This window comes from Capsaspora owczarzaki (assembly GCF_000151315.2).
Source record: "Capsaspora owczarzaki ATCC 30864 unplaced genomic scaffold supercont2.1, whole genome shotgun sequence".
Classification (NCBI taxonomy): Eukaryota; class Filasterea; order Ministeriida; family Capsasporidae; genus Capsaspora; species Capsaspora owczarzaki.
In genome coordinates, this window is record NW_011887292.1 from 109,893 (window position 1) to 135,529 (window position 25,637).

Sequence of the window (25,637 nt, forward strand, 5' to 3'; positions counted from 1 at the left end):
AAGCATCGTCGCAATTGAGAACAAGGTTTGGCCCCACCTCACTACGATAGAGCCTTCGACGTACAGACTGTCACACCAAACGACCAAACATCGGACATGGACGAGAACTTGGGGCCAGTCATTGTTTCCGGCGCCATCCACTGCATGAGCAAAATCAACTCATCAGCATCGAGAGAACAAGCAAGTAGCAGCCATTTTCCTCCTCTCACCCTTCGACCCACCTTCAAGGGAAGCTCGCGGTTAGTTTGCATTCGATAGTACTTTTCCTCGTCTTCCAGCTCGCGAGAAAGCCCGAAATCAGCAACCTTGACCACCATTCCTTGTCCCACGAGGCAGTTGCGTGCGGCAAGGTCACGATGCACAAAGTTAAGCGTGCCAAGATACTCCATGCCGAGAGCGATCTGGCGAATGACATGGATCTGCTCGTTGTGCGTCCACTCGAACGACTGCTTTTTGGACTTTTGTAGCAGCGTGCGCAAATCGCCATACTGCACAAGCTCTAGCAGAACGAGCTGTGGCTCTGACTCGACCAGAGCCGCGAGCAGGCGCACGACATTTGCATGCACAAACGGCGTCATCGAATCCGCCTCGATTTCAAAGTCCTTGCGAGATTGTTCGTTTGCGTTGGACTTGAGCGACTTGACTGCCACTTGCACGATTTCGGATGCTGCAGGTCCGAGCAAGTTTTGAGCTCGCGGGGGCAAAACGTTGAACGGCAGCTGACCCAGCGCCACATCGCCAAAGTTGCCACTGGCAAGATGTTTCACGATGGTCAAACTTTCACGAATACGACGAGAAGCGCTGCCAGTCACGATCGCGCGTTCATTTGCGTAGATCAGTTCTGCAGAGGTCGTCGAAGTGGTTTGGTGCAAAGGCTGTGGACGGTTTTGACCAACCGTTGTATCCTCATCATTCTGCGATCGAGTCGACCGGGTCATAGGAGAGATCGACATTTGAACAGCCTCGAAAGTAGAGTCATTTGGTCGCGCAACTGCACTTTGCGAGCGCCGGCGTATGAGCTCAAGTATCGCAATCGTTGCGACAGTCGCAACAGCAGTGATGGCAGCTTGGGAGCCGCCGCCGAGTTGTGCAATGAATGATGTAACAGATGCAACAGATGCCACTGCGATTGACATGAAAGATGCGGCAGATGTCGACACAGTTGAAGCAGCTGCGGCAAATAAAGCCGAAGGAATGGCAGCACAGGAGCCATCCATCATGATATAACCTTCATAGCACTGAGTGCACACTGAAGATGAATTGCAGGTCAGACAATTGATCCCGCAGCACGCACTTCTTCCTGCGACGTAGCAGGTGGCACAGGCTGTATCACACGCTGCAGTACAGTTGTCAGTGACATGACGATCACAATTGGATTGCAGTCATCTCGAACCTTACGGTATGGTTGGGATGCATTGCCGTACATGCTGGGCGGAGCGACAGCGTTCCCACCAAAGGTAAAGTTGTTGGGGCTCAGATATGGTAGCCCACCCGCCGACAAACATAGGTCGTTTGGCAGGCCCGAAAATAGACCGGGTGGCAAAGTAGTAAAGGGATTGGCATTCAACAACCTGCAAGTCCCGCAAAGTAAGAAGCGAACTGAGATGGTGCATTCAGATCGCTTGCGTACAGGTCAATCAGCCCAGTCAAGCCTGAGAATGCCGAGGAGGGAATGCTGGTGATCTGGTTGTCTTGCAGATTCCTACAGATAGAGTGCAATCGAGTGAGCCGTCTGTGTGCGATTCGTCATGTCCTTGCTTGCTTACAAGTATTGCAGTGCAGTCAGGCCTGTGAATGCGTTTGCAGAAATGCTAGTGATCAGGTTGCGATCAAGATCTCTACCAGTGGAGTCATAAACGAGTGAGCCGGTTGTGCGTGGTACATCGTGTTTTTGCTTGCTTACAATTGAGTCAGCGCAGTCAGGCCGGTGAGTGCGCCAGCAGGAATGCTGGTGATCCGGCTGCCACCGAGATGTCTGCAAATAGAGTGGCCAAAAATGAGCCGTCTTTGTGCGATTCGTCATGTCTTTGCTTGCTTACAAGTACTGCAGTGCAGTCAGGTCTTTGAAAGCGTTTTTAGGAATGGTGGTGATCCAGTAACCACTGAGAGCTCTGCAAATAGAGTCGCCAAAAATGAGCCGTCTTTGTGTGGCTCGACCTGTCCTTGCTTGCTTACAAAGTATTCAGCGCAGTCAAACTGATAAATGCATCAGCGGGAATGCTGGTGATCCGGCTGCTTTGGAGATACCTACATGAAGTCGCCAACAAGTGAGCCTGTTGTGCGATTCGTCGTGTCTTTGCTTGCTTACAAGTGTTTCAGCGCATTGAGATCCGTGAATGCAGAGGAGGGAATGTTGGTGATCGGGTTGTAGTTTAGATCCCTTCCAAACAGAGTCGCAAATAAGTGAGCCGTTTGTGTGACTTTTGCTGTCGTTGTGTTGCGTGCTTACAAGGTAGTGAGCGCAGTCAGGCCGGTGAATGCATGGATGCAAGGTCAGCGCAACGGCAGCACATACAGTTCAGTGGTGTCGGCAGGGATTCCGCTCGGAATAGATGTGAGAGATTGGCTTTGGCAATGGACAACGGTTCCCGAGCATGTGCACACACCGCCAGCTCCACAAGCATTGACTGCTTGTGCCAAGTGGACGTGATTTATCACGCAGAGCAGCAGAGCGAGAATCAGACCAAAGGCAAACTTTTTAGTTGCCATCTATGAGGAAGGTGATTCAGAAATATTTACAAAGTGAGCTCGCAGTTTTTCAACAACAATTGCAATGCAGAGGGTGATTCAGAAATATTTACAAAGTGAGCTCGCAGTTTTTCAACAACAATTGCAATGCAGAGAGCCAATCGTGTGTGATGCATGGCTTCGGGCATTGGTGGTTCGTGTTGACTGAGGCGCTCACCGCCACTAGCTCAGATTCTCAGTGCGTTGTCTGTCCTTTCCCTCCCCCTCCTTCGCGCCCCGTTCATGACCAACTGCAATACCGGTATTGCGTTGACACACTACGCCTTCAAGCGAGAGCGGGGAAAGAAGACGGCGCATCACCCGTTGTCAGACGCTATGCTGTGTGGCTGCGCTTTGCAAACCTCGCTGCTTCTCCGCCCCTCGCTTCTGCTACTTGATCAGCTTGTTGCATCAGACCTCATCAAGGGATCAGGAGTGTGAGAGACAGCGAAAGAGTCGCCCTGAGCTCCTTTGGCTTGTTTTTTTTTTTTTTGCTTGTTTTTTTTTTTTTGTTTCACTCCCTCGCTCGCTGAGCTGCTCATTGCCCAGCTGTCGAAATCCAGCAGAGATCACTTCAAAAGAAGCTAGGAACATCGAATGAGACGAGTGGAGCGCTCGTTGATGCACGTTGGCTTACTGTTCACTGGAGAAAAGAACAAAAAAAAAAAAGTTAGACTGATTAGATTGGCCATGATTTGTCTGCATTCTAGCTGGATCATGAAGTAGATCTACCCTATCTCTTTTTTGTGTTTATCGTCCAGTCCATTGCATAATCGTGGAGTAAACAGGGGGCGCTGGTCCCGCAAGCTTGTTCGCAAAAGCGCAGCAATCTTCGCTTTTCCATCCTCGTTCGCTGTGATTAGTTTGAAAGCCCAGTCGCCCATTTCCAAGTTAATAAAGCGCATCCATTCATCAATCAGATCTTTTTTTGAGATTGGGATGTCATGCATCGATCGGCCAGTCCTTCCTGTTCTTTGTGTGAATGCGAATCACTGTTCTCATCGTCATGCTCGGCGCATTGGCTGCCTCCGCTGCTTCTGCTTCTGCTGCTGCTTCTGGTCCCGCGCCGGCCACTGCTGCGTTCGATGCTGCCAGTGCCTACCTTGCATCCCCCGCCGCACACGTCCCTCGCCCAGCAGCCATCCCGCAGCCGCGCGACAACGAACGTAAAGCGCAAAAACCGCCGAACCAACTCGAACCTTTGGCAATCTTGTGCTTCTCCGACGCTTTTGTTCTGAACTGCTGAGCACACCACGAACACCGATTTGCGTTACAAATGCAATGCTTGCATCGATGTGACGTGTGGGTGAACCTCCCCCTCTTCCCCGAGTCCTGAGCACAAAGAAGCACTCGAGCGTTCAATCTTCCCTTTGCTTCCCCTTTTTCGTCCCCCTTTCGTTCGCTCTTCATCTCACTTTTTCACTCAACCTCTGAAACTTTAAACTCTGTCTGTTTTGTTTTTGCGCATTGTTAGCAAACCAGTTCCAAGCATCGCTTCCGATCGTCATCAACACCTGGCCATTCACCGACGCCACTCGTGCAGGTACACCGCTCAGCCGCTCACTTTTGAGGTTCTCGGCCTCAACCGACTCACTTGCTCTCGATTATTCTTTTAGCTTGGGCTTCGATTACCACGCCGTCGACGTCAGCAGTGGACGCTGTCGAGATTGGGTGCACTGTCTGCGAGATTGAACAATGCGACGGCTCTGTCGGTTACGGTGGCAGGTAGTAAAACTGTCAAAAAAAGCCCAAAGTTCTGCTGTTGATCGTTGTTGTTGCTGTTGCTGTTGCTTGCAATTCCTGACCATCGATGACTTTGGTTGACTGGCAGCCCTAACGAGGACGGCGAAACGACTCTCGATGCCATGATTATGGATGGGTGAGTCGATAATGTTCCTGTTTCCTGTTGTTTTGAGTCGTATCACTCATTGACCTCTGCATCGTTTGTTGGCCTCAGTATCACGCACGATGTCGGATCCATCGGATGCATCAAGCGCGTCAAGAGCGCCATCTCGGTCGCTCGCAAGGTGATGGAACACACTACGCACACGCTGCTCGTTGGCGAGGACGCGACTCGCTTTGCCGTGTCCATGGGCTTCAAGGAAGAGAGCCTGACTACCAACAACTCGATTTCCATCTATCAGTCGTGGAAGGCTCAGAACTGCCAGCCCAACTACCGCCTCGACACGCTGCCCGATGCCAACACGAGCTGCGGCCCGTACAAGCCTGCACCAAACACCTCCAACCGCGGCTCCTCGCGCTACCACACGTCACCCCGCATCAACCCGGCTGTTGGTCCAGGCAATCACGACACCGTTGGCATGATTGTGATTGACGCGAACGGCAATGTTGCTGGCGGCACCTCGACGAATGGCGCCTCGCACAAAGTCCCCGGCCGCGTTGGCGACTCGCCCATCACTGGCTCTGGAGCCTACGTCGACAACAATGTTGGTGGTGCTGCCGCCACTGGCGACGGCGACGTGATGATGCGCTTCCTTCCCAGGTATTGAGTTTTCAGCGTTGGTTTTGTTGGGAGTTTTTGTTTTTTCTTTGAGATGTAGTGCGCTGACCACCACCCCCCTCTCCTTCGTTATTGGCTCGACAGCTATCAAGCCGTGCGCAACATGGAAGCGGGCATGACGCCGACTGCTGCGGCTGAAGATGCGCTGCGCCGCATCGCAAAGTTCTACCCAAACTATCTGGGCGCTCTTGTCGCCGTGAACAAGCAAGGTCAATTTGGCGGTGCTGCGCATGGCTGGAACTTTTCCTACTCTGTGCGCAACTCGACCATGAGCGATGTTACCGTGTTTTCCGTGACGCCGCTTGATGCCAAGCCATAACAGCACCGAGGGATAAGAATGAATAAACACTCGCTTTGTTTCTGCAGTAACTTTGAGATACGGCGATCATCCGTCGGGTCCTTGCATCATTTTTTTTCTTGAGAATGATCTCGATTTTCCAAAGATGTCCAGTCGTCTCAGACAAAGACCCTCATCTTAATCTCAGTCTTCATTTTGCTCCCTCAACGTTTCTACGTTCATGTCGTCGCAATCCGAATCGTCATCATCGCCAAGCCCACAATGTAAAAAGTTTTCCCCCTCTTTTTTTCCCTTTTACTTTTTGATCTACTTTTCTCAGAAACATGTGCTTTTGCATTGTAAATCTCCGTTTCGCATCCATTTTGACGCAATCCTCCGCTCCGCTCGCACTTTCCCCCCCCCCCCGTCTCACACACTCGCTACCATCACTCACTGGAAATGTTGGGGGGGGGGTGTGTACATGACTCTTTTGTTGTATTGCGTCGGATGAACAGCGGCGCTTCCGACCTTCCTCCGCGGCACCGTGATCAAGGGGTTCGGCCGCGGAAGCAAAGAGCTCGGCATCCCGACCGCCAACCTGCCCGAGGACATTGCCAACTCAATGTCGGAGGGCATTTCGACGGGCATCTACTATGGCTGGGCGTCGGTCACCCAGTCCAAGGCGTCGGGCTCGGGCTCGTCGTCGACCCCTGCTCCTGCTGCTCCTGCTGCTGCTCCAGTCTACCCAATGGTCATGAGCGTCGGATGGAACCCATTCTACAAGAACGAGAAGCGCTCGGCCGAAGTGCACATCATCCATGACTTTGCTCAGGACTTTTACGGCGACGAGCTCGCAGTCGTTGTGACGGGCTACATCCGACCAGAGCTGAGCTTTACCACGCTTGGTAAGAACAAGCAAAGGAAGGCACTGGTCTCAGACTGAAGGATTCTCAGAGTCTCAGCAAAAAAATGTTGCATGAAAGGAGCAGCGAGCCTCACTTCATTGTACGCCATTGTACGCCATCGTATTCACTCAGACGCGCTGATCGCTGCCATTCACGCGGATATCGAAAAGGCCAAGAAGGACTTGGAGCTGCCAGAGCATGCCCAATACAAGACATCCGCATGGCTGCAAGGCGGCCCTGCACAGTCTGTTGCCGCTGCCGCTGCGCCATGACGCGAGATTGCTTGGTTTCAAAAAGCCTGGTTGTCCGTTTCAACAAGTGGCACGGGAACGGCCAACCGCTGTGTAATTTTAGGCTCGTTGTGCTTTTTTGTCTTGTCTTGATTTGTAACGTGTGCATGCGTGTGGTGTGCATGTCGGCATGTGTCGATGATGCATTTGTCGCGGTGCATTTCGAGTGTGGTGCTTTTTGTGTGGTGCGCGTCGTGTTCCGTCGTTCTGCGACTTTCCCCTCCTCCGAAAGCCAGTAGCAACCAGAGATTGTTGCTCTGCTTTTTACGAGACTTGCGACGATGCACACTGCACTGATTGACTGACGTTTTTGTGTTTGATGGCAAGTTTTTTGTACTCGATGCTCTGCCGTCTCAAATATATTCCATACTCTTCCCCCCAATCTCTGAGATTTCACTCTTTCTTTTTGTTTCCTTGTTTTTTGTTCTTCTTCCCCCTTTCTCAGACAAAATGTCTCACGAACGCATTCTGAGCGCCGAATCGCTGCTGCACCTTCCGACGTCGATTCCGCTCGTCGACCAGCTCGGCGGCGATGCGATCTGGAAGTACTTTGCAATGTGCCTCGAGACCCCGCGCCCGTCCTCCAAGCTCGACCAGTAAGAACGACGGATGAGATAGTCTATTCCATCCACACACACATCACTCACTCACTCACTCACTCACTACGCCTTTGATGATGCTTGCTTTGGCTTGCTTGCACACTAGGATTCGAGCCAAGGTGACTGGAGTGGCCGACAGGCTGGGCCTCGTGCACAAGACCGACCGAGCGGGGAACGTGCTGATCTGCAAGCCCGCGACGCCCGGGTACGAGCATGTTGCTGCAGTTGCATTGCAGTGCCATCTGGACATGGTCACGTCCAAGAACGAGGGCGTCGAGCACGACTTTGACGTCGACCCGATTCGCGTCAGGATTGACGGCGACTGGCTCAAGGCAGAGTCGACCACGCTCGGCGCCGACGATGGCATTGGCGTCGCGGCGTGCTTGGCATTGCTGGAGGACATTGCGCCAGAGCGCATGGAGCTCGAAGGCCGCTCGCACAAGGACAAGCGCGAGTTTGTCCACCCGGCGCTCGAGCTCTTGTTCACCGCAGACGAGGAGACAACCATGAGCGGCGCCATGGACATTGACCCGGAGCTGCTCAAGGCGCGCCTCATGATCAACGTCGACTCGGAAGAGCAAAACTCAATCTGCATTGGCTGCGCTGGCGGGTTTGAAAAGATTCTGCTGCTGCCCGTCGAGTGGGCCGAGAACGGCGACGATGCCGCGGCGCTTTCCACCCCGGGCACATTCACCCTGCTGTCGGTGCATCTGAAGGGCTTGCTCGGTGGACACTCTGGCGCGCAAATCCACGAGCCCCTCGGCAACGGCATCCAGCTGCTCGCGCGCATCCTGAGCAACACGATCGATGCCGCGCCTGCTGGAGCGGATGTCCGCCTTGCGGCGTACAAGGGCGGCACGGCCATCAACGCCATCCCTCGCGAGGCGCGTGCAGTGGTGGCAGTTCGCACCGCCCACGTCGCAGAGGTCGTCACCCTGCTCGACACGGCGTTTGCCAGCGTGGTTCGTGGGCGCTACACGCTCGAGCAGGAGCCCAACGCAGTGCTTGCGGTTGCCACCATGAGTGGCTCTGACGACTGGCACCGCACCGTCCCGACGCCGCTCAAGGTGGTCGAGGACGAGCTCGGCGAATCTCCCGCCTTTGCTGCGGGCGCCACCAACGCGCGCCTCTGCGCTCTGACGCCAACGTCCACCCGTGCCTCGCTCGACTACATCACGTCCCTGCACCACGGCGTCATTTACAAGAGTCGCGAGGTCGAGGGCCTGGTGGAAACCAGCATCGCCTTCACGGTTGCTCAGCTCACCGACAGCGGGCTGTACTGCCACCTGTTTGCGCGCTCGAGCAACGACGCTCACATGGTGGAAGTGTCGCAACGGCTGGATGAGAGCCACGGCGCTTCTTGGTGGGAGGCGCACGGGCTCACCCAACTGGCAGAGACTGCCGCAAGCCGCATCAACGGCAAGACGCTGCAAAAGTTTGGCCCGACGCCCGCGCTGAACGGCTTCCCTGGCTGGATGCCCAACCCCCATACCGACTTGCTCAAATCCACGCGCAGTGCCTACGAGTCCGAGTATGGCGTGCAGCCCCGCGTCTACGCCGTGCATGCTGGTCTCGAGTGTGGCTTCTGGCAGCGCACGTTTGCCGGCATGGAGTGCGTGTCTGTCGGCCCCGAAGTCGCTGCCGCGCACTCTCCCGACGAGCGTCTCGAAATTTCCACCGTCCGCCCCTTTATGCGTGTGCTCCGTGCCACACTCGATCTGCTCTGCCGTCAGTGAGCGTAGTTTGGCGAGTTGGTTGTTGTTGTTGTCGTTGTTGTGTGAGTTTTTGCTTTCTGATGTCAATCTATGAAAGTCTCCCAAGTGATACACGAACAAGTCGCGACGCCGACATGCTTGTAAAGTATATTAAAAGGATGGAGGTCTGAGTTGAGATCGGTCAGTCCTCTCTTTTTGTCTGTCTTTCTGAGACGACAAGAAAGCCGGCGCTCCCCCACACCCCTTCTCCTCCCTCCGGCTTTGCTACCCTCCTTGATCCCTCTCACAAACTCTAGGGGGGTTGATTACGCATATTTCGCCAGTCATGATGGACGTCTCCAGTCGGCCAGTCCCAGTGCCCGTCCCGGTGTCGCCTGGCGCGGAATCGACCAACTCGGACGACAATGACGGCTGCCCGCACGCCGCGCGCGTCCTGTCCCTCGACAATCTCGCAGTGAGTGTGCGCTTTTGGGGGTTGGGTTAGGGCTGAGTTACGGTTAGGGTGGGGTTGGGTAAGGGTTGGAGATTTGGCGTCGTATCCCCCGAGTCATAGATTGCATACGACTTGGTTACTATTCGGCGGTGGTAGTTTTGGTACTATCTGAGCATTAGAAACGAACATGCTCAGTGCGTTTTGGGATGGTGCAGAAGGGAGAGACAGAAGCACGAAATGCAGTAGTAATTGAATACAATGCAGTATGTGAAATTGGTTGAGGTTTTAATTCGAAATTGGCATACGAACGTCGCTCAACATTTCAACACAGCGACCCTTTCTTTCCTTTGCTTTTTCCTTTGCGTTTTAGTGAATCTTTTGGTTGTTTCGTTCTGTTTTTCCTCGTCTTTTTATACTCGTTTTCTAACGCTTTTCCCTAATCTCCTCTTCCCTCCCCAACCCTCCTCCTTCCCTCTCCGCCACCAACCCTCCTCCTTCCCGCAGATCATCCAGTCGCTCATGGACCAGCACGTCGTCAAGCGCAGGCAGCAGCTGGCCAAGGCGCGCCACTCGTTGCCGTCGTCCTCGTCCGCGTCAGCACTTTCCGCTCAAGCTGATCTCACCCAGTACAAGCCAATGGTGACCGCTACCACGACCGCCGCCGTCCCAAGCAACGCGTCTGCTGCTGCGCGTGACACTGTCAATGGCGGTGGCGATGGCCAGCCAGCAGCAGAGGCACTCGCGCTGGAACGGGCAATCCGGTACTGCGCCGAGTGCAATGCACAGCACCACCACCAGACAGCGCCAGACACAATGGCAACGATGATGCTTGCTCCGGATGCTGCAAAAGCGCTTGCGGCGGCGGCTGCATCCCTCGCGCAGACCAACACATCTTCGTCAAGCAACAGCCATCCGTCCATCGCGACGCTGCAGCTCGCCCAAGCACTCATTTACGACATGTATGCCAACACGGACGTGCTCGCAAAGGCAACGTACGACCCTGCGGCGGGGTCGGATGTCTGGGTATGTCTCTCGCCCGGCTGTCGACATGTCGGCTGCGGCCAGCAATCTCGCCGACACGGTTTGGCGCACTTTGAAACGCACAAGCATCCTCTCGTCATTCGGGCTGGCGTGCCCATGATATGGTGCTACGCTTGCAACAACGAGGTGTTTATCGCGTCGTCGGAGACCACTGACAGCGCCCCGGCCACCCCCATTGACGACCATGACCAACCGAGTCACGCCAACCACCACAACAACAACCACAACCACAACCACGCCAACGCGAATCAACCCACCCCAATGGATACAGACGACGATGAACGCACCAACCGCAACCGGGGATCGGGTGGAGAGCTGCAGCGGCACCATCGAGATCGAACCGCCGGGTCCACCAGCAGCGGCGGCGGCAGCAGCAGCAAGCACAGCAAAGACACTGGTCTCGGCGGCCATCGTGCCCTGCAAGTGCATCCGCGAGCGCTGATGGCCGAATTGTCGCCGAACGGTGGAATCTCCGGGCTCAACAACCTGGGCAACACTTGCTACATGAACGCACCGCTGCAAGCGCTCGCACACCTGCGGCCGCTGCTCGTTTTCTTCACCAACTTTTACGCACCCATCCGACCAGTGGCCCACAAGCTGTTTCACAACCAATCTACGCTCGACCACTTGCAAATGACCAACGACTTTTGCGAGCTGCTGAGCAACCTCTGGTCGGGCCAGTCCATGGCGATCTCCCCCTCACAAGTCGTTCACGATGTGAAGCGATTAAACCCAAGCTTCCGAGGCTATGCCCATCAAGACGCACAAGAGTTTTTGCGCACGCTCATGAGCGCGCTGCACGACGACCTAAAGCGCCGAGTGCACACCGTCCCGACGGCTGCGGCTGCTGCCGACCAACAGCAACAGCAACAGCACCAGCACCAGCAACAGCAACAGGCTCACGCTGCCGAGAAAGCATCTCTGGATGGAAACGACTCGATCACCACATCCAATCGCGGGGGAAGCGAAGACGGCAGCGAAGACAGCACTACTACTGCAGCGGCTGCTGCTGCTGGTGGTCTTACCAGCTCTGAACATCACAGCGGAAGCGGCAGCCGGAGAAGCTTTGGTCAGCTCCGCCGATCGCTGGTCAAACGCATGTCCAGAAAGGACAAACGGAAGAGCCTCGAGGGCCAAAACCCTCATCTTCCTTCAACGCAGGAGTCGGCTGCGGAGGATGGGTCAAAGCCCGCCACTCCTGCCCTCTCACCCAGCACATCCCAGCAGTCCACTGCCACCTCCACAGCTCCTTCGTCGGGACCTTCGAAACGGTTTTCGAGTGTCATTAGTTCTGTTTTCGAAGGCCAGCTTCGGAGCGAAGTCGAATGCGCCAAGTGCCACAATGTGCGTACCATTTCGTTGATGTTGTTGTCGTTGTTGTCGTTGTTGTCGTTGTTGTCGTTGTTGTCGTTGCTGTTGTCGTTGCTGTTGTCGTTGCTGTTGTCGTTGCTGTTGTTGTCGTTGCTGTCGATTTCCGGTTTGTCTCAATTTCTGTGCCTCCATTTTGTGTTTTGTGCTTGCTCTGCGCTAGATCTCGGTCACGGTGGACAGCTTCTGGGATTTGAACATCCCGATCGCTTCTGGCGCTGTCAGACGCAAAGACACGCGCGTTATCAACGGCGAAGATGCGCAGGGCAGCGCCAATCAAGTTGCCCTCGTGGAAACCAAACCAAGCTGGTCGATTCTCGGCATTCTAAGCCATTTTAATCCGTTCTCGTCGTGGAAGCCAGTGGCACTAGAAGCTTGTCTTTCTGCTTTTTGCGACACGGAAGAATTGGTTGGCTCGGAGCGCTACCGATGCGAGCACTGCAACAAGTTGTGCGACGCCCTGAAAACGCTCTCTGTGCACGTGCTGCCCGAAGTTTTGTGCCTGCACATCAAGCGTTTCCGTCACGACTCGTACTTGTCCTCCAAGCTGTCCCAGCCAGTGCAGTTTCCGCTGGAAGGCCTGGACATGCGGCCATTCCTTGCACCTGGCTCGACCGAAACCAACACCTTGTACACCTTGAATGCCGTTGTCTCCCATCGCGGAGGCGTCAACAGCGGCCACTATGTCGCGTACGCGCAACATCCGCAATCGGGCCGTTGGTTTGAGTATGACGACTCGGATACAACAGAAGTCAGCGTCCAAGACGTGTTGGATCAGGAGGCGTACATTTTGTTTTACTCGCGTGAATCGGCTGCCGTTGACAAGGAGCGATCGACTGTCGCCCAACTGATGGAGCGCGACTACCAATCCGCATCAGATGCTTCCTCTGTGCGCTACATTTCCAAGCAGTGGCTGGCGTCGTGGATGACCCTGTCCAATCCAGGCTCCATCTCGAACGGGGACTTGTTTTGTGAGCATGGAGGTAGGTGTCGTTGTGTTTATGCAAGGGGTTTTGTTTTCTTTTTTGTTGAGGATTTGGTTTTTGGGGACTATGAGCCTTTTTGCTGACATGAATTTTTTGTGTGTCAAACCTCGAAATTCTCAGGAGTGCAAATCCACCTGGAGTCCGTCATCCAAACGCTGGTGACGCCTGTGCCCGTGTCAGTTTTTCAGTACCTCCAGAACGTTCACCAAGGAGGGCCCGAAATTATCTCTCTTGGCTCTTGCTCCGAGTGTTGGGTACGAAACCGTCTTGTGTTTTTGCGTTGGCCTTTGATTAATGATAGTTGCTCATTATGCTATGCCCTCTGTAACCGTTGTGTCCTGGCTGTGCGATTACAGCGCGAAGCCGAGCAGCTGCAGCAACGCCGAGACGAGGAAACAGCCGCCATCACTCGGCTTGATGTCTGCAATGAACAAGGCATTTGGTACATTATCTCTGCTGCTTGGCTCAAGCAATGGCTTGATTTCAAGAGCTCCAGAGATCCCAGTCAGTGTTGGTCTTTGCTCAATGGTGGTTCGCGACTGAAAACGGTTTTCTCATTTCTGCTGTACCTTTTTCTTTCTGGCTTTTTTCTTTGGGCAGATGTTTTGCCTCCCGGTCCGATTTCCAACGATCGACTACTGGATGCAAATGGCGTTCCATTGCCGCATTTGAAGAAAGGTAACGGATGCTTTGGACTGATTTTTGTGACAGTTGTGTTTTGACAAGGTTTCTCACATGTTACTTCGTGTGTGTGCATGCTCCTTGTCACAGTCACACATTATCGTGGTGTCAATCAAAAGGTCTGGGAGTACTTTATGAAGCACTATGGCGGCGGTCCAACCATGGTCCGCAAGGTCATCGACATTCACTCGGCACCTGACTTGCCAGAGAACGATGTGTAGTTTTAGTAGTGTTGTTACAAAACGAAAAAAAAAAAACAATACAGTACATGGACATGGTGTTTCCCGAAGTTTCAATTCCATCGATTCAGCAGTTTGACCCCAAACGCCTCCTACATTGCCTCGAGCGGGTCCAAGCCCAACAAGCAAAGTCCATTGGCGAGGTTGATGCGGGCGCTTTCGAAGAGTGCCAGTCGCGCGCGAGCCACTTCCTCGGAAGCACCTTTCACGCGAAGATCGCGGAGTCCTGCCGAGACGGCCAGTGCCAAGTCCATCAGCTGGTCGACCAGCAAGCTTGGCTCTAGCTGCGTTGCGGCTCGCACGATCGCATCCGGGTATGCGGCAACGACATCTACGATATACATGGCCGACGGTTCGGAAAGCAGAGACCAATCCACGTCAGCGGCAACGGCGTTGCTTCCCATCTTGCGTTTCAGACTATCCAAAAAAAAATTAAAAAAAAAAAATAGTCGATCAGCACAACAAGCAAGTCAGAACCCACCAGGATTTCAACAAACCCCAACCATCATCTCGCCGTGTACCTGCACAACCGGGCGTGCGTGTACAGTAAATATGGCCCTGTCGTTCCGGTCGTTTGCAGAACTTGATTCCAGTCGAACTTGTATCCCCGCAAGCGCCGTGATTTCAGGTCTTGCACCACAATCGCAGCAAGAGCGGTTGATCTTGACACGCGCGCACGATCCACGAGTTGATCTGCTGCTGAAGCGTCGTCGGTCGACTCGGCGGAGGAGGTTGCTGTGCGTTCGCTGCGAGCAAGGCCACGCTCCTCGCCAATTTCGCGCATGTGCTGCTCGCCTTCTTCCAAAACATCCGATAGCAGGACCATGTTACCCGTGCGCGAGCTCATGCCTTCCACCTTCCCAAAAGCAACATGGCGACACGCAGCCGCGTATTCGCTGTAGCCCAACACGCGCAGCAGCTCAAACAGCTGCTCAAAGTGCAATGCTTGCTCCGGGCCCACCACATACAAGGCCAGGTCAGGCTTGTACTTTTGCCAGCGAGAAACGGCTGCTGCAATGTCTCGGGTGAGGTAGGTGGACGACTCGTTCGCTTTGGCCAGCACTGTCGGTTTGAGCTGCGGATTGGCAAACAGAGCCACCAATGCGCCATTGTCCTCGCGTTTGAGCGTCACGGGCGGTGATTCCAAGGCTTGGTTGGTGGTGGTATCGGACTGCGACGCGGCAATTTCCGACGCCGTTTTCACGCCAAGCTTGTCGACCAAAGAAGCCACGTGCTGTTGCACGAGCTCGTGTTGCAGCGACTCCCCATCGTAAACATCAAACTGCACGTTGAGTCGCGCGTACATGCTTCGGTACTCGACTTCGCTAAGTGACTTGAACTGGCGCCAGGTGGCGAGCGTCTCCGGGTCGCCTGCAATCGACAGAAATGAGGCTTTCCCAAGGCTCACATTCAACCAAAGCAACAAGAGGCCCTACCCGTCTCCATTTTCCGGAAGTGCTGCCGTGCCTGATCGTGAATGGCTGGGTCGGTCTCGGCTTCGCGGTTGATCTTGACGTAGACCTCAGCGAGATGTTGCAAAGGAGAGGATGCCAACTTTTCCTGCGACCCATACTTGGCGAATCCTACTCCGAGCAAGCCTGCAATGAACGCAACCACGTTCCAAGTAAGAATACAAAAAAAACCCAAATCGTCCGACGCGCAGTGCGAAAACGCACCATACTGCTTGCCCCAGTCACCCAAGTAATTGATAGCGACGGTTTTATAGCCAACTGCTTGCAGAAGGTTGCGCAAAACGTTTCCAATGATGGCAGAACGCAAGTGGCCGGCGTGGAAGGGTTTGGCAATGTTTGGCGAGCTAAAGTCAAGGACGGCCGTCTTGCCAGCCCCAATAGAGCGAGCCTCTCCATACTTGCTGCCTTGCGTCAACGCACTGTGAAGAACGTCTTTGGTGAATGTAGGGCGATGAAACCCAAACTGTATCAACTGGCCCAGTGTTGCAACGCTCGTGATGGCTTGCGAGCTGGTCTGCAGCTGTTTTTTTCAATCAGAACCACACAACAAACAATCCAACATCAAAATCAACGAGTTCCAAGATTGAGCAGGATTAGATGATTGAATCAACCACTCTCGCTCAGATCCAGTCTGAACCATTCTCAGAAACCGCGCCAAATGGCCAAACCTCGTTCTGGATGCGAGCGGCAAGCTGGCCACCCGTTAGCTTGTCCACGGCAGGGCTTTGACTCTGTGAGCTCAATGTCCTTGATTCGAGATCCCTGCTCGCTTGGGTCGCACTCGGGTCGTCGTCTTCTCTCGTGGCTGGCTGGCTCGCTGGCTTCAGCGCGGCGAGTGCGGCTGCGCTCAGTCGGAAGTGGCTTCCCGCCATCGTCTGGCCACCACTGCTTGGACTGGCTTGCTTCTTGGCATTGGTGCTACTCGACGGACCAGCGGCGGTCGGACTCGGCCGGCTCGCGTGGAAGGCGATCAGTGGCAGCACGCTGCTCTCAGCAACGCCCGCAATCCGAGCGACCTGCTCTCAGAGCCATCGTAAAATAAACAAATAAACAAAATTAGTGTGATGATGAATAAGCAAACAGGAATTAACATGACAACGAGAAGTGTTGTTGGTTGGGACGATCAGACCTCGGCTGCGATGCGATGCCGGAGCAACTTCATCCAGATACACAAAAATGCCAAAAGGGACGACTGAGGTGGTGACTGGATGGATGTGGAGATGATGGCAAACGTACAGTACACGTAGAAAACAGAGGACGAATTGGAATGGACCATTGTTGGAGAAACTGAGAATTATTAAATACAAAAATACAAAATGCTCATGAATTGGAAAAACCCCTGCTGCAGAACGACAAGACTACAGTGCAGAACCAAGAGCCGCTTTGAAATCATCGTCACTCACAGTGACAGCTTCAATGTCACGGCGGAGCGCACAGAGAGCCGCCTCCCGAACGAGCGCTGTCAATCGCGCGCCAGTGTAGCCTTCGGTGCGGCCAGCAACCCATTCAAGATTGGCCGAGGTCGAGGTTCGCTGCGCAAGCACCTTGAGAATGGCGAGTCGCGACTCTGCACCGGGCTTGCCAACGGCGACATGGTGCTCCAGGCGGCCGGCGCGAATCAACGCAGGATCCAGCGCACTCAGCTGCTTGTTTGTGCATGCGACAACGAGCACGCCCGTGCGCTCCACGATGCCGTCCATTTCGGTGAGTAGCTGACCGAGCAGCCGGTCTTCGACGCCGGATGAGCCGCCATCGAGCGACATTTCTCGCTTGAGCGCGATAATGTCAATGTCGTCGAAAAACACAATGCAAGGCGCCAGCTGGCGAGCGCGCACGAAAAGCTTGCGAATGTTGCGCTCTGACTCGCCGAGGTACTTTGAGAGCAGCTCGGAGACGCGCACAGGGATGAACGCCACCTCTGGACACTCGGATGCAACGAGCTCGTTGATGAGCAGCGTTTTCCCGCAGCCGGATGGGCCGTACAAGAGAACGCCCGATGGTGGCTCGATGCCCATTCGAGCGTACGCCTGTGGGTTTCTCTGGGGACGCGCAATGAGCTGGATGAGGCGCTTCCGGACTTCCAGGTACCCGCCGACGTTCTTCCACGGTTCGGGCGCGTGATAGGTCGCGCTCGAGGAGGCTGGCGAAGGCGTGGGCTCATTGTGGGCTGAACCAGCAGCCGTGCGTTGAGACAGAATTGTAGAAAGTAGCCGGTCGAGCGTCACTGAAGGTGGAGAAGCGTCGGGTGATGCAGTGGTAGAAAAGTCGTCGGCGATGCAAGTGCGCAGGGCGTGGTGAACGCGCTGGGCAAGCTGCCGGTGTGTGCAACCGGGGGTGACCCGCATTATCGACAATGCCGCGCCGTCGATGGTTGATTTGCTCTCTGGGTTTGGTTGCAGCACAAGGCGTTGGAGAATTCGGCCGATAACTATTGTGCGCTCTTCGGCGGTTGGTACTGCCAACGAGATGGATGCAGAGACCGACTCTCTTTTGGCTAGTATTGGTGGCATGTCAATGCCGTCTCTTAAGAGTCCGATGCAGATAATCTACAAGCAAAAACAGGATGGTGGGTGAGACCAAAAACAAGCCAGAAAAAAAAAACGTTACTCCCGTCGCAGTTGTCGCGACAACGCGGCCGAATATCAACAAACATGTCGCACGCAATGCACTTGCATGTGGTGGTAGACGCGGGAGGTGGTTTTGGAGCAGATCCGCGAGTGCGTCGCTTGCTGACGCTCGACACAGCGCCTCGAGTTGGGCCAGCACGAGCACGCCAAGGGCCAGCCTGGTCTGCAGTGGTCCGGATGATTGGCCATTGCTGCCTGCATCTTGTTCAGCATCGTGATCGGGAATCACACTTGGATCGGTCAGTGACGCGACGTTCAGTGCGCTTGCATTGGCGATGGCAGCAGCGAGCGTCCTCCCGCGCTGGCTCGGCTCCAGCGCGTCGTGCTCGGCTGCGACAGACGCACATGAGAGCACCACGCTGGGCACACGCATTGTTCGGAGCGCCTCGGTTGTGAAGGTCGTCTTGCCGCAGCCAGGCGGACTGCGCACGAGGATCAGTCCAGCGCGTGGAGTGGCAGCCACCATCGAGCTCCAGCCAGCACCAGTCGCACCAGTCGCACCAGTCGCACCAGGCGCAGCAGCACTGCTGGTCTCGGTGTGGTGCTGGAGCTGGTCGGAGCACCGCCAGAGCAGGATGCGCAGCTCGGTAAAGCGCGCGCTCCACGACGAGTACGACTGGAACGGCTCAGAGTCTGAGCTTGTTGGCATCGAATAATGTTTATGTATTAACAAAATAATAAAATGGAGGACTGAGAACACATCAAAGGAAACCCCCTTTGTTGTCGTCCGGTCAAAAATCCATCAAGTTGCATCCAGACCAAGCAACTTTAAGGCAAAGCGGTCTGGAGCGAGCTCGGCTCGAATGACACGCCGTGGCTGTTGTGCAGCACTGTGAGAAGGAGCCAGATGGATTGTAACATCTGTGGGTGCGTTCGTTCGTCATGCGTTGTTGGTGAGAGTTGCTTTCCCGAAACAACGCAACTTTTCGCTCATTGTCAAAAACGAACTTACCATCGGTAAACCGGAATTCGAGGCATGGCGCATCCATCAAGATGCTCTTCCAGGATCGCTTATCGCGAGAATACACGTGCACCATCGGGCTGGCATACATGGCGAACAGACGTGGAGAAATGGTGCAAGGAATGGTCGAGCCTGGAGAAAATAGTACAAAGTTGGCCGGCACAACTTCGGGCACAGTTGCATTCTTCCAAGTAATGAGCAAGTCGCCTTTCGTGTTGTGCAACACGGTGCCATTGTCGTCGGAGAGCAGACAAGTCGGCACTTCCGGAATTGCGAAGCCACGACTCTTGGGCTCATCGCTTGGATGGAGATGTAGTGTCTGTGCGGGCTTGAATACCACTGCCGTGGGTTGTGTTCTGAGAATGAGATCCAGAGACATGTGGTGCAACGTCGAATCACGTGTGTACACCACAACATCTCCGAAACGACTCTGACGACTGCTTGCCGTGCAAAGCCCTCGAACTCCGTGCTGCGTATCCAGGAGTGCTTGATGCACCACAAGTCGCGACTGGGACACTTGAACAACAGCTATTCGTGGGGAATGCCCGCCAACGACCAAAAGTTCAGCGTTGTTGCCATTCGTGCTCAGTGGCGCCCAAGCTAGCACCATTGCTGGATGTGTTTCAATGGCTTTGGTCGACTCGCCAAGGAAAAAACTCCCCTCCGGTAGAAGAGACCACGTCAGTGCCACTGCAGGGACTTCCGCGCCGGCCGCCGAGTCTGCCGGAAATTGCCGCGCAGCCGCAACATGAACATGGCCTTCCCAAGTCGAAAAGGCGCAAAAGGTTCCAGAAGACGAGAACGCAATAGAGGTGATTCGGGCCCCGCCAGAGGGTAGCAGCCAAATGCAGTCTGACGGCAGCCGTGGTCGATGATGGGGGTTTGCGTCGAATGCTGCTGGCGCATGAAACAGTGCTGGAGTGATGGGAAACACGGCAACGCGACCGTCGTAGCACCCAAACGCAATCCATCCAGAACACGGCGACACGTCCACCGAACATACAGACGTTCCGTAGAATGGAAAGGTGTGATGAACAACAACGGGCTGCGACGATGGCTCGCTGATTGAGAACGGCGGGAGCACAGCGATGCCGCACACGCCCGTAATGATGACAGCAACCTTGTCCGTGTTCTGAACAAGCGTCAGCGCAATATCGGCCGGAATGAACGCGACGCGAGCAGTGTAGACCAACTTTGGCGGAACAGTCGCGGAACCAACGCGCAATCCGAAATCAAACACCAGCACGCGGCAATCCTGGGTTCCAACAGCAAGCAGGCAATGCTGCCGCCCTGATTCCGGTTCCAGATGGCGGGTTGGGTCTTGCTGGTTGTGTGCGAGCCAAGCAAAGCACGTCGGCTGCGAATCCACATCCGAATCCGCGTTGGAGCACAAGTCTCGAGCCACGCCGCTCGCAGCGGTTGTACTAGTGACAGTGAGACTATCTGTATGCAATGGCGACTGGTGTCGGCATGCGATCGAGTGGAGCGGCGGCGTTGGGCCATCGTCGGCCTTGGCTGGACTTGCATCGTTCAGCGTGTGCAGCTCGATCAGTCCTGCTGGAGTGTCTGTGAGCAGTGCGACGGCGTCGTCGATCGCAGTCAGGCAGTTGACGAGTCGTGCACAGGGCGGGTGCGCGACTCGAAGCCAGCGACTGGATGATGGAGGGGACTGGGATTGAATCTGAGCCATTGAGGCAGTCTGAGCCATTGAGGCAGTCTGAGCCATAAACAAAGGCACGACTGAGCAGCTCTCCGAAACAGACAAAACAAAAAGTTCACTCCACTCCACTCACAAAGCCGAGCATCTCCAAAGCGTCGCAACTGCTCAGTGATCAGGGAAACGAAAGACCTGAACTTTTACTGAGCACCGCGACGATGAGACGCTGCTGCTCTGCTACTCGTGCTTTGTAACGAGGGCTGCGAGGGAGGGTGTTTCTGTGTGTAGTTGGAGTTCAGTCTGAGAATATCATCGGCTCAGTCTTCCTATTTTTGGTTTGACATTTTCGCTTCATGTCAAACCCGGTCTCAGGTCAGTCAAACCCCCGACCGCATCAGCCATTAACACCTATCGCTGCTGATGTTTGTGAGTTGCTCACCCCCCAATGGTACTCCTTGGTGCTTGGTGGTGTGAATTTCGTCCCAAATCAAAAGCAGTCGTTCCAGTGCTGGGCGCCGTGCAGAACTACGCCTGGGGTCGCCTGGGCAGCGCATCGAACGTCGCGCAGCTCGCCTTTGCCAACGCCCAGAGCAGCCCAGCAGATCGCTTTGCCATCGACGAGAACGCGCCCTATGCAGAGGTAACGAGACACAGGACGATGACGTGTCAAAGGATATGATAGCGGGGGGTCTTTTGTGCTCCGACAGCAACCCGCTCGTCTTTGTTGGAGAACACATCACCTTACGTTGATCCTACCGTTTTGGCAAAAATTCAGCTCTGGATGGGAACGCATCCAAAGGCCCCGCTGCGATTCAAGTCCGAAGCCGGCAATGTTGTTGGCCCAGCAAGGCCAATTACGGACGATGCCCGATTTGCAACGCTGCCGTTCCTGTTCAAGGTGCTCTCCATCAAGAAGGCGCTCTCGATTCAAGCGCATCCAACCAAGGACCTTGCCAGAGTCCTGCATGCGCGCGATCCGCAAAACTACCCGGATGACAACCACAAGCCGGAACTGGCGATCGCGCTCACCGACTTTGTTGCGCTTTGCGGCTTCAGGCCGTTGGAGAGGATTCGTGATGCCATTTGCAGCGTGCCTGAACTGGCCTCCCTTGTCGGAGGCAAAGACAGCGCCCAAGCCCTCCTGGACGGTCCCGTCGATGCTCGTCGTTTGGCGCTCAAGCGTGTGTTCTCGTGTCTGATGAAAGCGGATCGCGACTCTGTCTCCAAGCAGCTGCAGTTACTGGTAGATCGGCTCCAGTCACAGCCGAATCTGAACGAAGACGAAGACTCAAAGCTCATCCTGCACGTTGTGCAAGATTTCCCTGGCGATGTCGGTTGCTTTGTCATTTACTTTTTGAATGTCGTTCATCTCAAGCCCGGGGAAGGCATGTTTCTTGCCGCGAATGAACCGCATGCCTACATCAAAGGCGGTAAGAAGGCGAAAATGGTTGCTTCTGCGTTTTGAGGCTTTTCAATACTGCCTCTCCTAACTCTCCCACTCATTGAACCTAGATTGCATCGAGTGCATGTCAAGCAGCGACAATGTCGTTCGTGCCGGTCTCACCCCAAAGTTCATGGATGTTGACGTTCTGCTGGAAATGCTCACGTACGAGTCTCGGCTTCCAGCTGAACAACTCTTGCATCCCAAAAAGCAGCCGTCCCTCGGCTTTGTGGCCACGTTTCAACCGCCAGTGCAAGAATTTGCAGTCACCCGCGCAGTGGCCGAAACAACAGGCGCGCAGCTGGAACTCGCTGCTCAGCCTGGCCCGAGCCTGTTGATTGTCACCTCGGGCGCCGCGGTTGTTAAGAGCAGCGGCGATCAGTCCGTTGCGTACGGTAGCGTGCTGTACATTCAACCCGGCACGCCTCTGGCAATGACCTCAACCTCGGGTCGGTTTGAAGCGTATCAAGCCTTTTCCCAGGCATGAGGTTGGGACTTTTTGTTTGTCTGCTTGTTTGTATTGTTTTTGCGGCGATGCTCGTCTGAGGAACGCAAAGCGTCCGCAAATTGCGAAAAGGCATGATGTGTAAATAAAGTCAATTTCAAGAGCTGGTTCTAAATTTGGGCATCGCAGCTCAGTCTTGTTTTTGCTCTGCTCTTTTGTTGCAGAATTATTCCAATGGATAGATTTCTCTCGCGAAGACCGCACGACAACGTTGACGACGATGCAATATCAAGTACCATGTTGCACGAATAGAGTTTAATGCTGACTGATTGCTAAAACTCGTTGCAATAGCTCACACGTGTCGATGGTTTTGTGTTTGTTTGCAACTTCAGGCAAACGCGTGCGAATCGAATCGCCAAATATGTCACGAGATGGAGATACCCCCGCCACTCCCGATAATTCTGGAGTCATTGACTTGACGGATGACGTTGATTACAATGAAGCCGACAAAGATGCGTCGCGAGATGATGCCTCGCAAGGCAGAACCGGTCTCGAACTTCCACTTTTGGCACCAATCTCCGCCGCGTTCGATCGCGACACGTCGTCCAAGCAACGACCGTTTGAAATCCGTCTGTGTGCTCGTCTACCACCTCCAAGAGTTATTCCGTTAGCACGAGGAGGACCCGGCAGCAAACCTGACGGGATGATACTTCTCTGGCCACAGTGGCTGTCCAACTCGTGTGCCAGCACGCTGTCTGCCCTTCTGGTCCAGGGCCATGAGCATCAAGTGCAACAAAGGCGCATCCGGGAGACCGCTGCAGCAGCCGGAACATCCGCTGTGAACGAGCGGTCTGCCTCGAATCTCACTGAACCCGCCTTCCAGTTTGAGTTCGAGCAACGACCGGTTGTCATGTGGGGCAAAGAGGTGATGCAGCCACGACTGGTCGCGTTTACCAACAAGCGAAACCAGCCCATCATTTACACGGGCCGCTCTGTGCCCTCACAGCCGTGGCCGGCGCTGTTCGACGATATTGCCTCTGCCATTCGCCACACGGCCGCGGCTACCCTGGGGCTGTCTGCAGATCGCTTGAAGCCAGCGTTGAGCACGCTATCGGGAGAAATGCTGCAGACATTGCAGGGCGCCTCACCGGTTGCACTCGACCCGCAGTGCACCTCGATGGTGTTGCCGATCGAGGAGCGCTTTGCCTTCGACTCTGCCCACATCAATTGGTACCGCAACGGAGATGATTACATTGGCAAGCACACGGATGAAGATCTGCAGCTCTGGGGCCCGCAGCCCGTGATTGCTTCGCTAACGCTGGGTGCAACGCGCGACTTTATCGTCACATCCCGAAAAGGGGCTCTTCCCCCGAACACGCCACCCCAGCGCATCGAAGTAGCTCTGCCGCCTGGATCGCTACTGTTGATGACTGGTGGAATGCAAGAATTCTGGAACCATGAGGTGCCCAAACGCAAGGGCGTCCCGAATTCTCGCTTCAACATCACCTTTCGGCGCATGGTGTCTGCGAAACAGGCCTGAGTGCGACAAGCAGGTCATTATCCAAGGAGACGAATTCGTCTGCCTCTGGTGCTGAATGATGACTCGGATTGAAAACAACCGTTTCTGAAACAATCTTGATTTGAACAAAACCTCCCTTTTCTGTACAATAAATATTGAATGAGAAATACAACAATTTAGAAATATTTGCGCTTTGCCGATGATGAATTTGCAAGCGATGCTGCGGTTGGGAGAGGAGTCGAGGCAATGCCAAGGGCAGAAGAGACGGAGGAGCCGAGAACGCCAAACATGCCCATTTCAGAACGAATGAGCTGCTCCCGCCGCCGCTTTTCGGCATTGTCTTGCTTGGCCTTGCGGACGGCCGCCTTGGCTTGAACGCGGTGCCGCTCTTGCTGCACCATGATCCTCTGATCGCGAGAGAGGGCCATGTATCTGGCAGACACGTTGGCTCCAAGCAACGGCAATCCGGTAGAAGTCGACGCGTCGCTTGGCCCGTCGATTGGCTCGGCAGGCAAAGAGTCGACAGTCGGCAGCTTGCGCTGCTCGCGGAGGGCCATGCAGACATCGAGGCTCTTCCCAGGCGGCAGAACATTGACAACGATCGGTGCGGCTCTTCCTTGACGCTGAGCGCCAATGCCCTCGCCGGGTTTCCATCCCATTTTCATCAGCAATCGAGATCCGATAGCGTTGGTGAAGCGCTCCCAATCTCCAACGGTGCTCGCCGCGAGAGTGGTGGTGACGTTCTCTGGATTTCCACGCGCGGGTTCAAGTTGACCTGAGACCTGCGATTCGGTCTCGCCTGACGATGGCTGGGCGGGAAGGACTTGGTTTGCTCTGACAGAGACAACCGAGTTTGCCGCAACGAGACGCACCAAGACGGTTGTTGTCGGAGCGCTTTGGTCGTCGTTTGGTCGTCGTGCGGCGCTCCGGTTTAAACCTGCGTCAACCTGAAGAATCACGCCCTTGTGCCACAGGCCTCCCTCAACAGGACACACGAGGCACTCAGAGTCACGCTCCAGGGTGGTGATGGCTTTGGGGTCGGCAGGACGGTACGGACGAAGCAAGCTCGTTTCGACTTCGAAACCGTGTCCATGCAGACAGCTCGCGAGATCAGGACACTTGCCGGTCTCGAGCCACGCGGCACATGTCAGCATTGCCTCTGTTGTTGGCGTTGCGAACAGCACCCACGCGCGACTTGGGACGTGTGGTGGTGAAGCTGGACTCGCGCCCAATTCCAGTCTTGACGACGTTGCTGTCGACAGCAGCGGCGAGTCCTGGCGCTCGTCGTCTCCGCCACTGAAGATGACGGCGTCGTGATACGAGACTGAGCCATCGCGGTTGGCGAACGGTGCCCGGCACCGCTGCCCAGGTCCAACCAGCTCGGCAGCATGAGCACCGCCAATTCCGCCAACGTCCGGACCGGCCTCATCGTCACTCGCGCCTCGATGCAGATCAGAGTCGACGCGGCAGCCAAGCGCAACAAGCTCATCAGTCTCGGCGTCTCGGATCCGGGCTTGGAGCAGGTCGCGGAGCTGCGTCAGTTCGACCACGACCGGCGCCATGTAGTCGTTGTCGCCTTGGCTGGAGTAGTATTGGAGTTGGCGCGTCGTGTCGTCGAGTTCGTTGCGCAACAAGCTCAGTTGGGATGAGAGCTGTGGTGCGGCGTGCGCATCATGATGGCTGGACTGCTCCATCCATTACCCAAGCCCAACGTCGCAACAAACTCTACAATC

General features: G+C 55.0%; 10 protein-coding genes across 10 annotated transcripts; 6 read left to right on the forward strand and 4 right to left on the reverse strand.

The window, feature by feature from the left end:
- Positions 1-3,733: 3,733 nt before the first annotated feature.
- Positions 3,734-5,567, forward strand: CAOG_00028 (aspartylglucosaminidase; the record flags this gene model as incomplete). Its single annotated transcript, XM_004364842.2, has 6 exons — positions 3,734-3,893; positions 4,202-4,270; positions 4,344-4,452; positions 4,559-4,606; positions 4,685-5,230; positions 5,333-5,567. The coding sequence occupies 6 exons, from the start codon at positions 3,734-3,736 to the stop codon at positions 5,565-5,567; spliced, it is 1,167 nt and encodes a 388-aa protein (XP_004364899.2).
- Positions 5,568-5,717: 150 nt separating this feature from the next.
- On the forward strand, positions 5,718-7,102 carry CAOG_00029 (riboflavin kinase). The gene is made up of 3 exons (XM_004364843.2): positions 5,718-5,809; positions 6,041-6,430; positions 6,563-7,102. Exons 1-3 carry the CDS (start codon positions 5,767-5,769, stop codon positions 6,700-6,702), a joined length of 573 nt encoding a protein of 190 aa, XP_004364900.1. The 5' UTR covers positions 5,718-5,766; the 3' UTR covers positions 6,703-7,102.
- Positions 7,103-7,105: 3 nt separating this feature from the next.
- On the forward strand, positions 7,106-9,154 carry CAOG_00030 (aminoacyl-histidine dipeptidase). The gene is made up of 2 exons (XM_004364844.2): positions 7,106-7,316; positions 7,426-9,154. The coding sequence occupies exons 1-2, from the start codon at positions 7,171-7,173 to the stop codon at positions 9,053-9,055; spliced, it is 1,776 nt and encodes a 591-aa protein (XP_004364901.1). The 5' UTR covers positions 7,106-7,170; the 3' UTR covers positions 9,056-9,154.
- A 77-nt stretch (positions 9,155-9,231) lies between these two features.
- On the forward strand, positions 9,232-13,869 carry CAOG_00031 (hypothetical protein). Its single transcript, XM_004364845.2, has 7 exons — positions 9,232-9,488; positions 9,972-11,852; positions 12,040-12,859; positions 12,983-13,116; positions 13,219-13,366; positions 13,463-13,540; positions 13,634-13,869. Exons 1-7 carry the CDS (start codon positions 9,360-9,362, stop codon positions 13,762-13,764), a joined length of 3,321 nt encoding a protein of 1,106 aa, XP_004364902.2. The 5' UTR covers positions 9,232-9,359; the 3' UTR covers positions 13,765-13,869.
- Positions 13,746-16,433, reverse strand: CAOG_00032 (arginyl-tRNA synthetase). Its single transcript, XM_004364846.2, has 6 exons — positions 16,384-16,433; positions 15,923-16,270; positions 15,459-15,774; positions 15,219-15,380; positions 14,304-15,153; positions 13,746-14,199 (listed from the first exon to the last, which is right to left on the reverse strand). Exons 1-6 carry the CDS (start codon positions 16,414-16,416, stop codon positions 13,875-13,877), a joined length of 2,034 nt encoding a protein of 677 aa, XP_004364903.2. The 5' UTR covers positions 16,417-16,433; the 3' UTR covers positions 13,746-13,874.
- A 97-nt stretch (positions 16,434-16,530) lies between these two features.
- CAOG_00033 (proteasome-activating nucleotidase) lies at positions 16,531-18,560 on the reverse strand. The gene is made up of 2 exons (XM_004364847.2): positions 17,928-18,560; positions 16,531-17,800 (listed from the first exon to the last, which is right to left on the reverse strand). The coding sequence occupies exons 1-2, from the start codon at positions 18,528-18,530 to the stop codon at positions 16,613-16,615; spliced, it is 1,791 nt and encodes a 596-aa protein (XP_004364904.2). The 5' UTR covers positions 18,531-18,560; the 3' UTR covers positions 16,531-16,612.
- A 63-nt stretch (positions 18,561-18,623) lies between these two features.
- On the reverse strand, positions 18,624-20,564 carry CAOG_00034 (hypothetical protein; the record flags this gene model as incomplete). Its single annotated transcript, XM_004364848.2, has 2 exons — positions 18,834-20,564; positions 18,624-18,742 (listed from the first exon to the last, which is right to left on the reverse strand). The coding sequence occupies exons 1-2, from the start codon at positions 20,548-20,550 to the stop codon at positions 18,624-18,626; spliced, it is 1,836 nt and encodes a 611-aa protein (XP_004364905.2). The 5' UTR covers positions 20,551-20,564.
- A 247-nt stretch (positions 20,565-20,811) lies between these two features.
- CAOG_00035 (mannose-6-phosphate isomerase) lies at positions 20,812-22,552 on the forward strand. The gene is made up of 4 exons (XM_004364849.2): positions 20,812-20,871; positions 20,997-21,139; positions 21,275-21,929; positions 22,012-22,552. Exons 1-4 carry the CDS (start codon positions 20,853-20,855, stop codon positions 22,425-22,427), a joined length of 1,233 nt encoding a protein of 410 aa, XP_004364906.1. The 5' UTR covers positions 20,812-20,852; the 3' UTR covers positions 22,428-22,552.
- A 40-nt stretch (positions 22,553-22,592) lies between these two features.
- Positions 22,593-24,077, forward strand: CAOG_00036 (alkylated DNA repair protein). The gene is made up of 2 exons (XM_004364850.2): positions 22,593-22,677; positions 22,778-24,077. Exons 1-2 carry the CDS (start codon positions 22,620-22,622, stop codon positions 23,923-23,925), a joined length of 1,206 nt encoding a protein of 401 aa, XP_004364907.2. The 5' UTR covers positions 22,593-22,619; the 3' UTR covers positions 23,926-24,077.
- On the reverse strand, positions 24,005-25,634 carry CAOG_00037 (hypothetical protein). Its single transcript, XM_004364851.2, has one exon. It carries the CDS (start codon positions 25,596-25,598, stop codon positions 24,081-24,083), a length of 1,518 nt encoding a protein of 505 aa, XP_004364908.1. The 5' UTR covers positions 25,599-25,634; the 3' UTR covers positions 24,005-24,080.
- Positions 25,635-25,637: the final 3 nt, after the last annotated feature.

Bases quoted from the DNA above. Each gene is read 5' to 3' on its own strand.
- CAOG_00029 (XM_004364843.2), top strand. From the start codon at position 5,767: ATGTCGTCGCAATCCGAATCGTCATCATCGCCAAGCCCACAAT. The intron at 5,810-6,040 runs GTAAAAAGTTTT...TCGGATGAACAG, and splicing joins ATCATCGCCAAGCCCACAAT to CGGCGCTTCCGACCTTCCTC. The intron at 6,431-6,562 runs GTAAGAACAAGC...GTATTCACTCAG, and splicing joins GCTGAGCTTTACCACGCTTG to ACGCGCTGATCGCTGCCATT.
- CAOG_00030 (XM_004364844.2), top strand. From the start codon at position 7,171: ATGTCTCACGAACGCATTCTGAGCGCCGAATCGCTGCTGCACCTTCCG. The intron at 7,317-7,425 runs GTAAGAACGACG...CTTGCACACTAG, and splicing joins CCGTCCTCCAAGCTCGACCA to GATTCGAGCCAAGGTGACTG.
- CAOG_00031 (XM_004364845.2), top strand. From the start codon at position 9,360: ATGATGGACGTCTCCAGTCGGCCAGTCCCAGTGCCCGTCCCGGTGTCG. The intron at 11,853-12,039 runs GTGCGTACCATT...GCTCTGCGCTAG, and splicing joins AATGCGCCAAGTGCCACAAT to ATCTCGGTCACGGTGGACAG. The intron at 13,541-13,633 runs GTAACGGATGCT...TCCTTGTCACAG, and splicing joins ATTGCCGCATTTGAAGAAAG to TCACACATTATCGTGGTGTC.
- CAOG_00032 (XM_004364846.2), bottom strand. From the start codon at position 16,416: ATGAAGTTGCTCCGGCATCGCATCGCAGCCGAG. The intron at 15,381-15,458 runs GTGCGTTTTCGC...CGTTCATTGCAG, and splicing joins TGACTGGGGCAAGCAGTATG to GCTTGCTCGGAGTAGGATTC. The intron at 15,154-15,218 runs GTAGGGCCTCTT...TGTCGATTGCAG, and splicing joins CTTCCGGAAAATGGAGACGG to GCGACCCGGAGACGCTCGCC.
- CAOG_00033 (XM_004364847.2), bottom strand. From the start codon at position 18,530: ATGCCAACAAGCTCAGACTCTGAGCCGTTCCAGTCGTACTCGTCGTGG. The intron at 17,801-17,927 runs GCAAGTGCATTG...TTTTGCTTGTAG, and splicing joins TCCCGCGTCTACCACCACAT to ATTATCTGCATCGGACTCTT.
- CAOG_00035 (XM_004364849.2), top strand. The intron at 21,140-21,274 runs GTAACGAGACAC...GCAAAAATTCAG, and splicing joins AGAACGCGCCCTATGCAGAG to CTCTGGATGGGAACGCATCC. The intron at 21,930-22,011 runs GTAAGAAGGCGA...CATTGAACCTAG, and splicing joins GCATGCCTACATCAAAGGCG to ATTGCATCGAGTGCATGTCA.
- CAOG_00036 (XM_004364850.2), top strand. From the start codon at position 22,620: ATGGATAGATTTCTCTCGCGAAGACCGCACGACAACGTTGACGACGAT. The intron at 22,678-22,777 runs GTACCATGTTGC...TTGCAACTTCAG, and splicing joins TGACGACGATGCAATATCAA to GCAAACGCGTGCGAATCGAA.
- CAOG_00037 (XM_004364851.2), bottom strand. From the start codon at position 25,598: ATGGAGCAGTCCAGCCATCATGATGCGCACGCCGCACCACAGCTCTCA.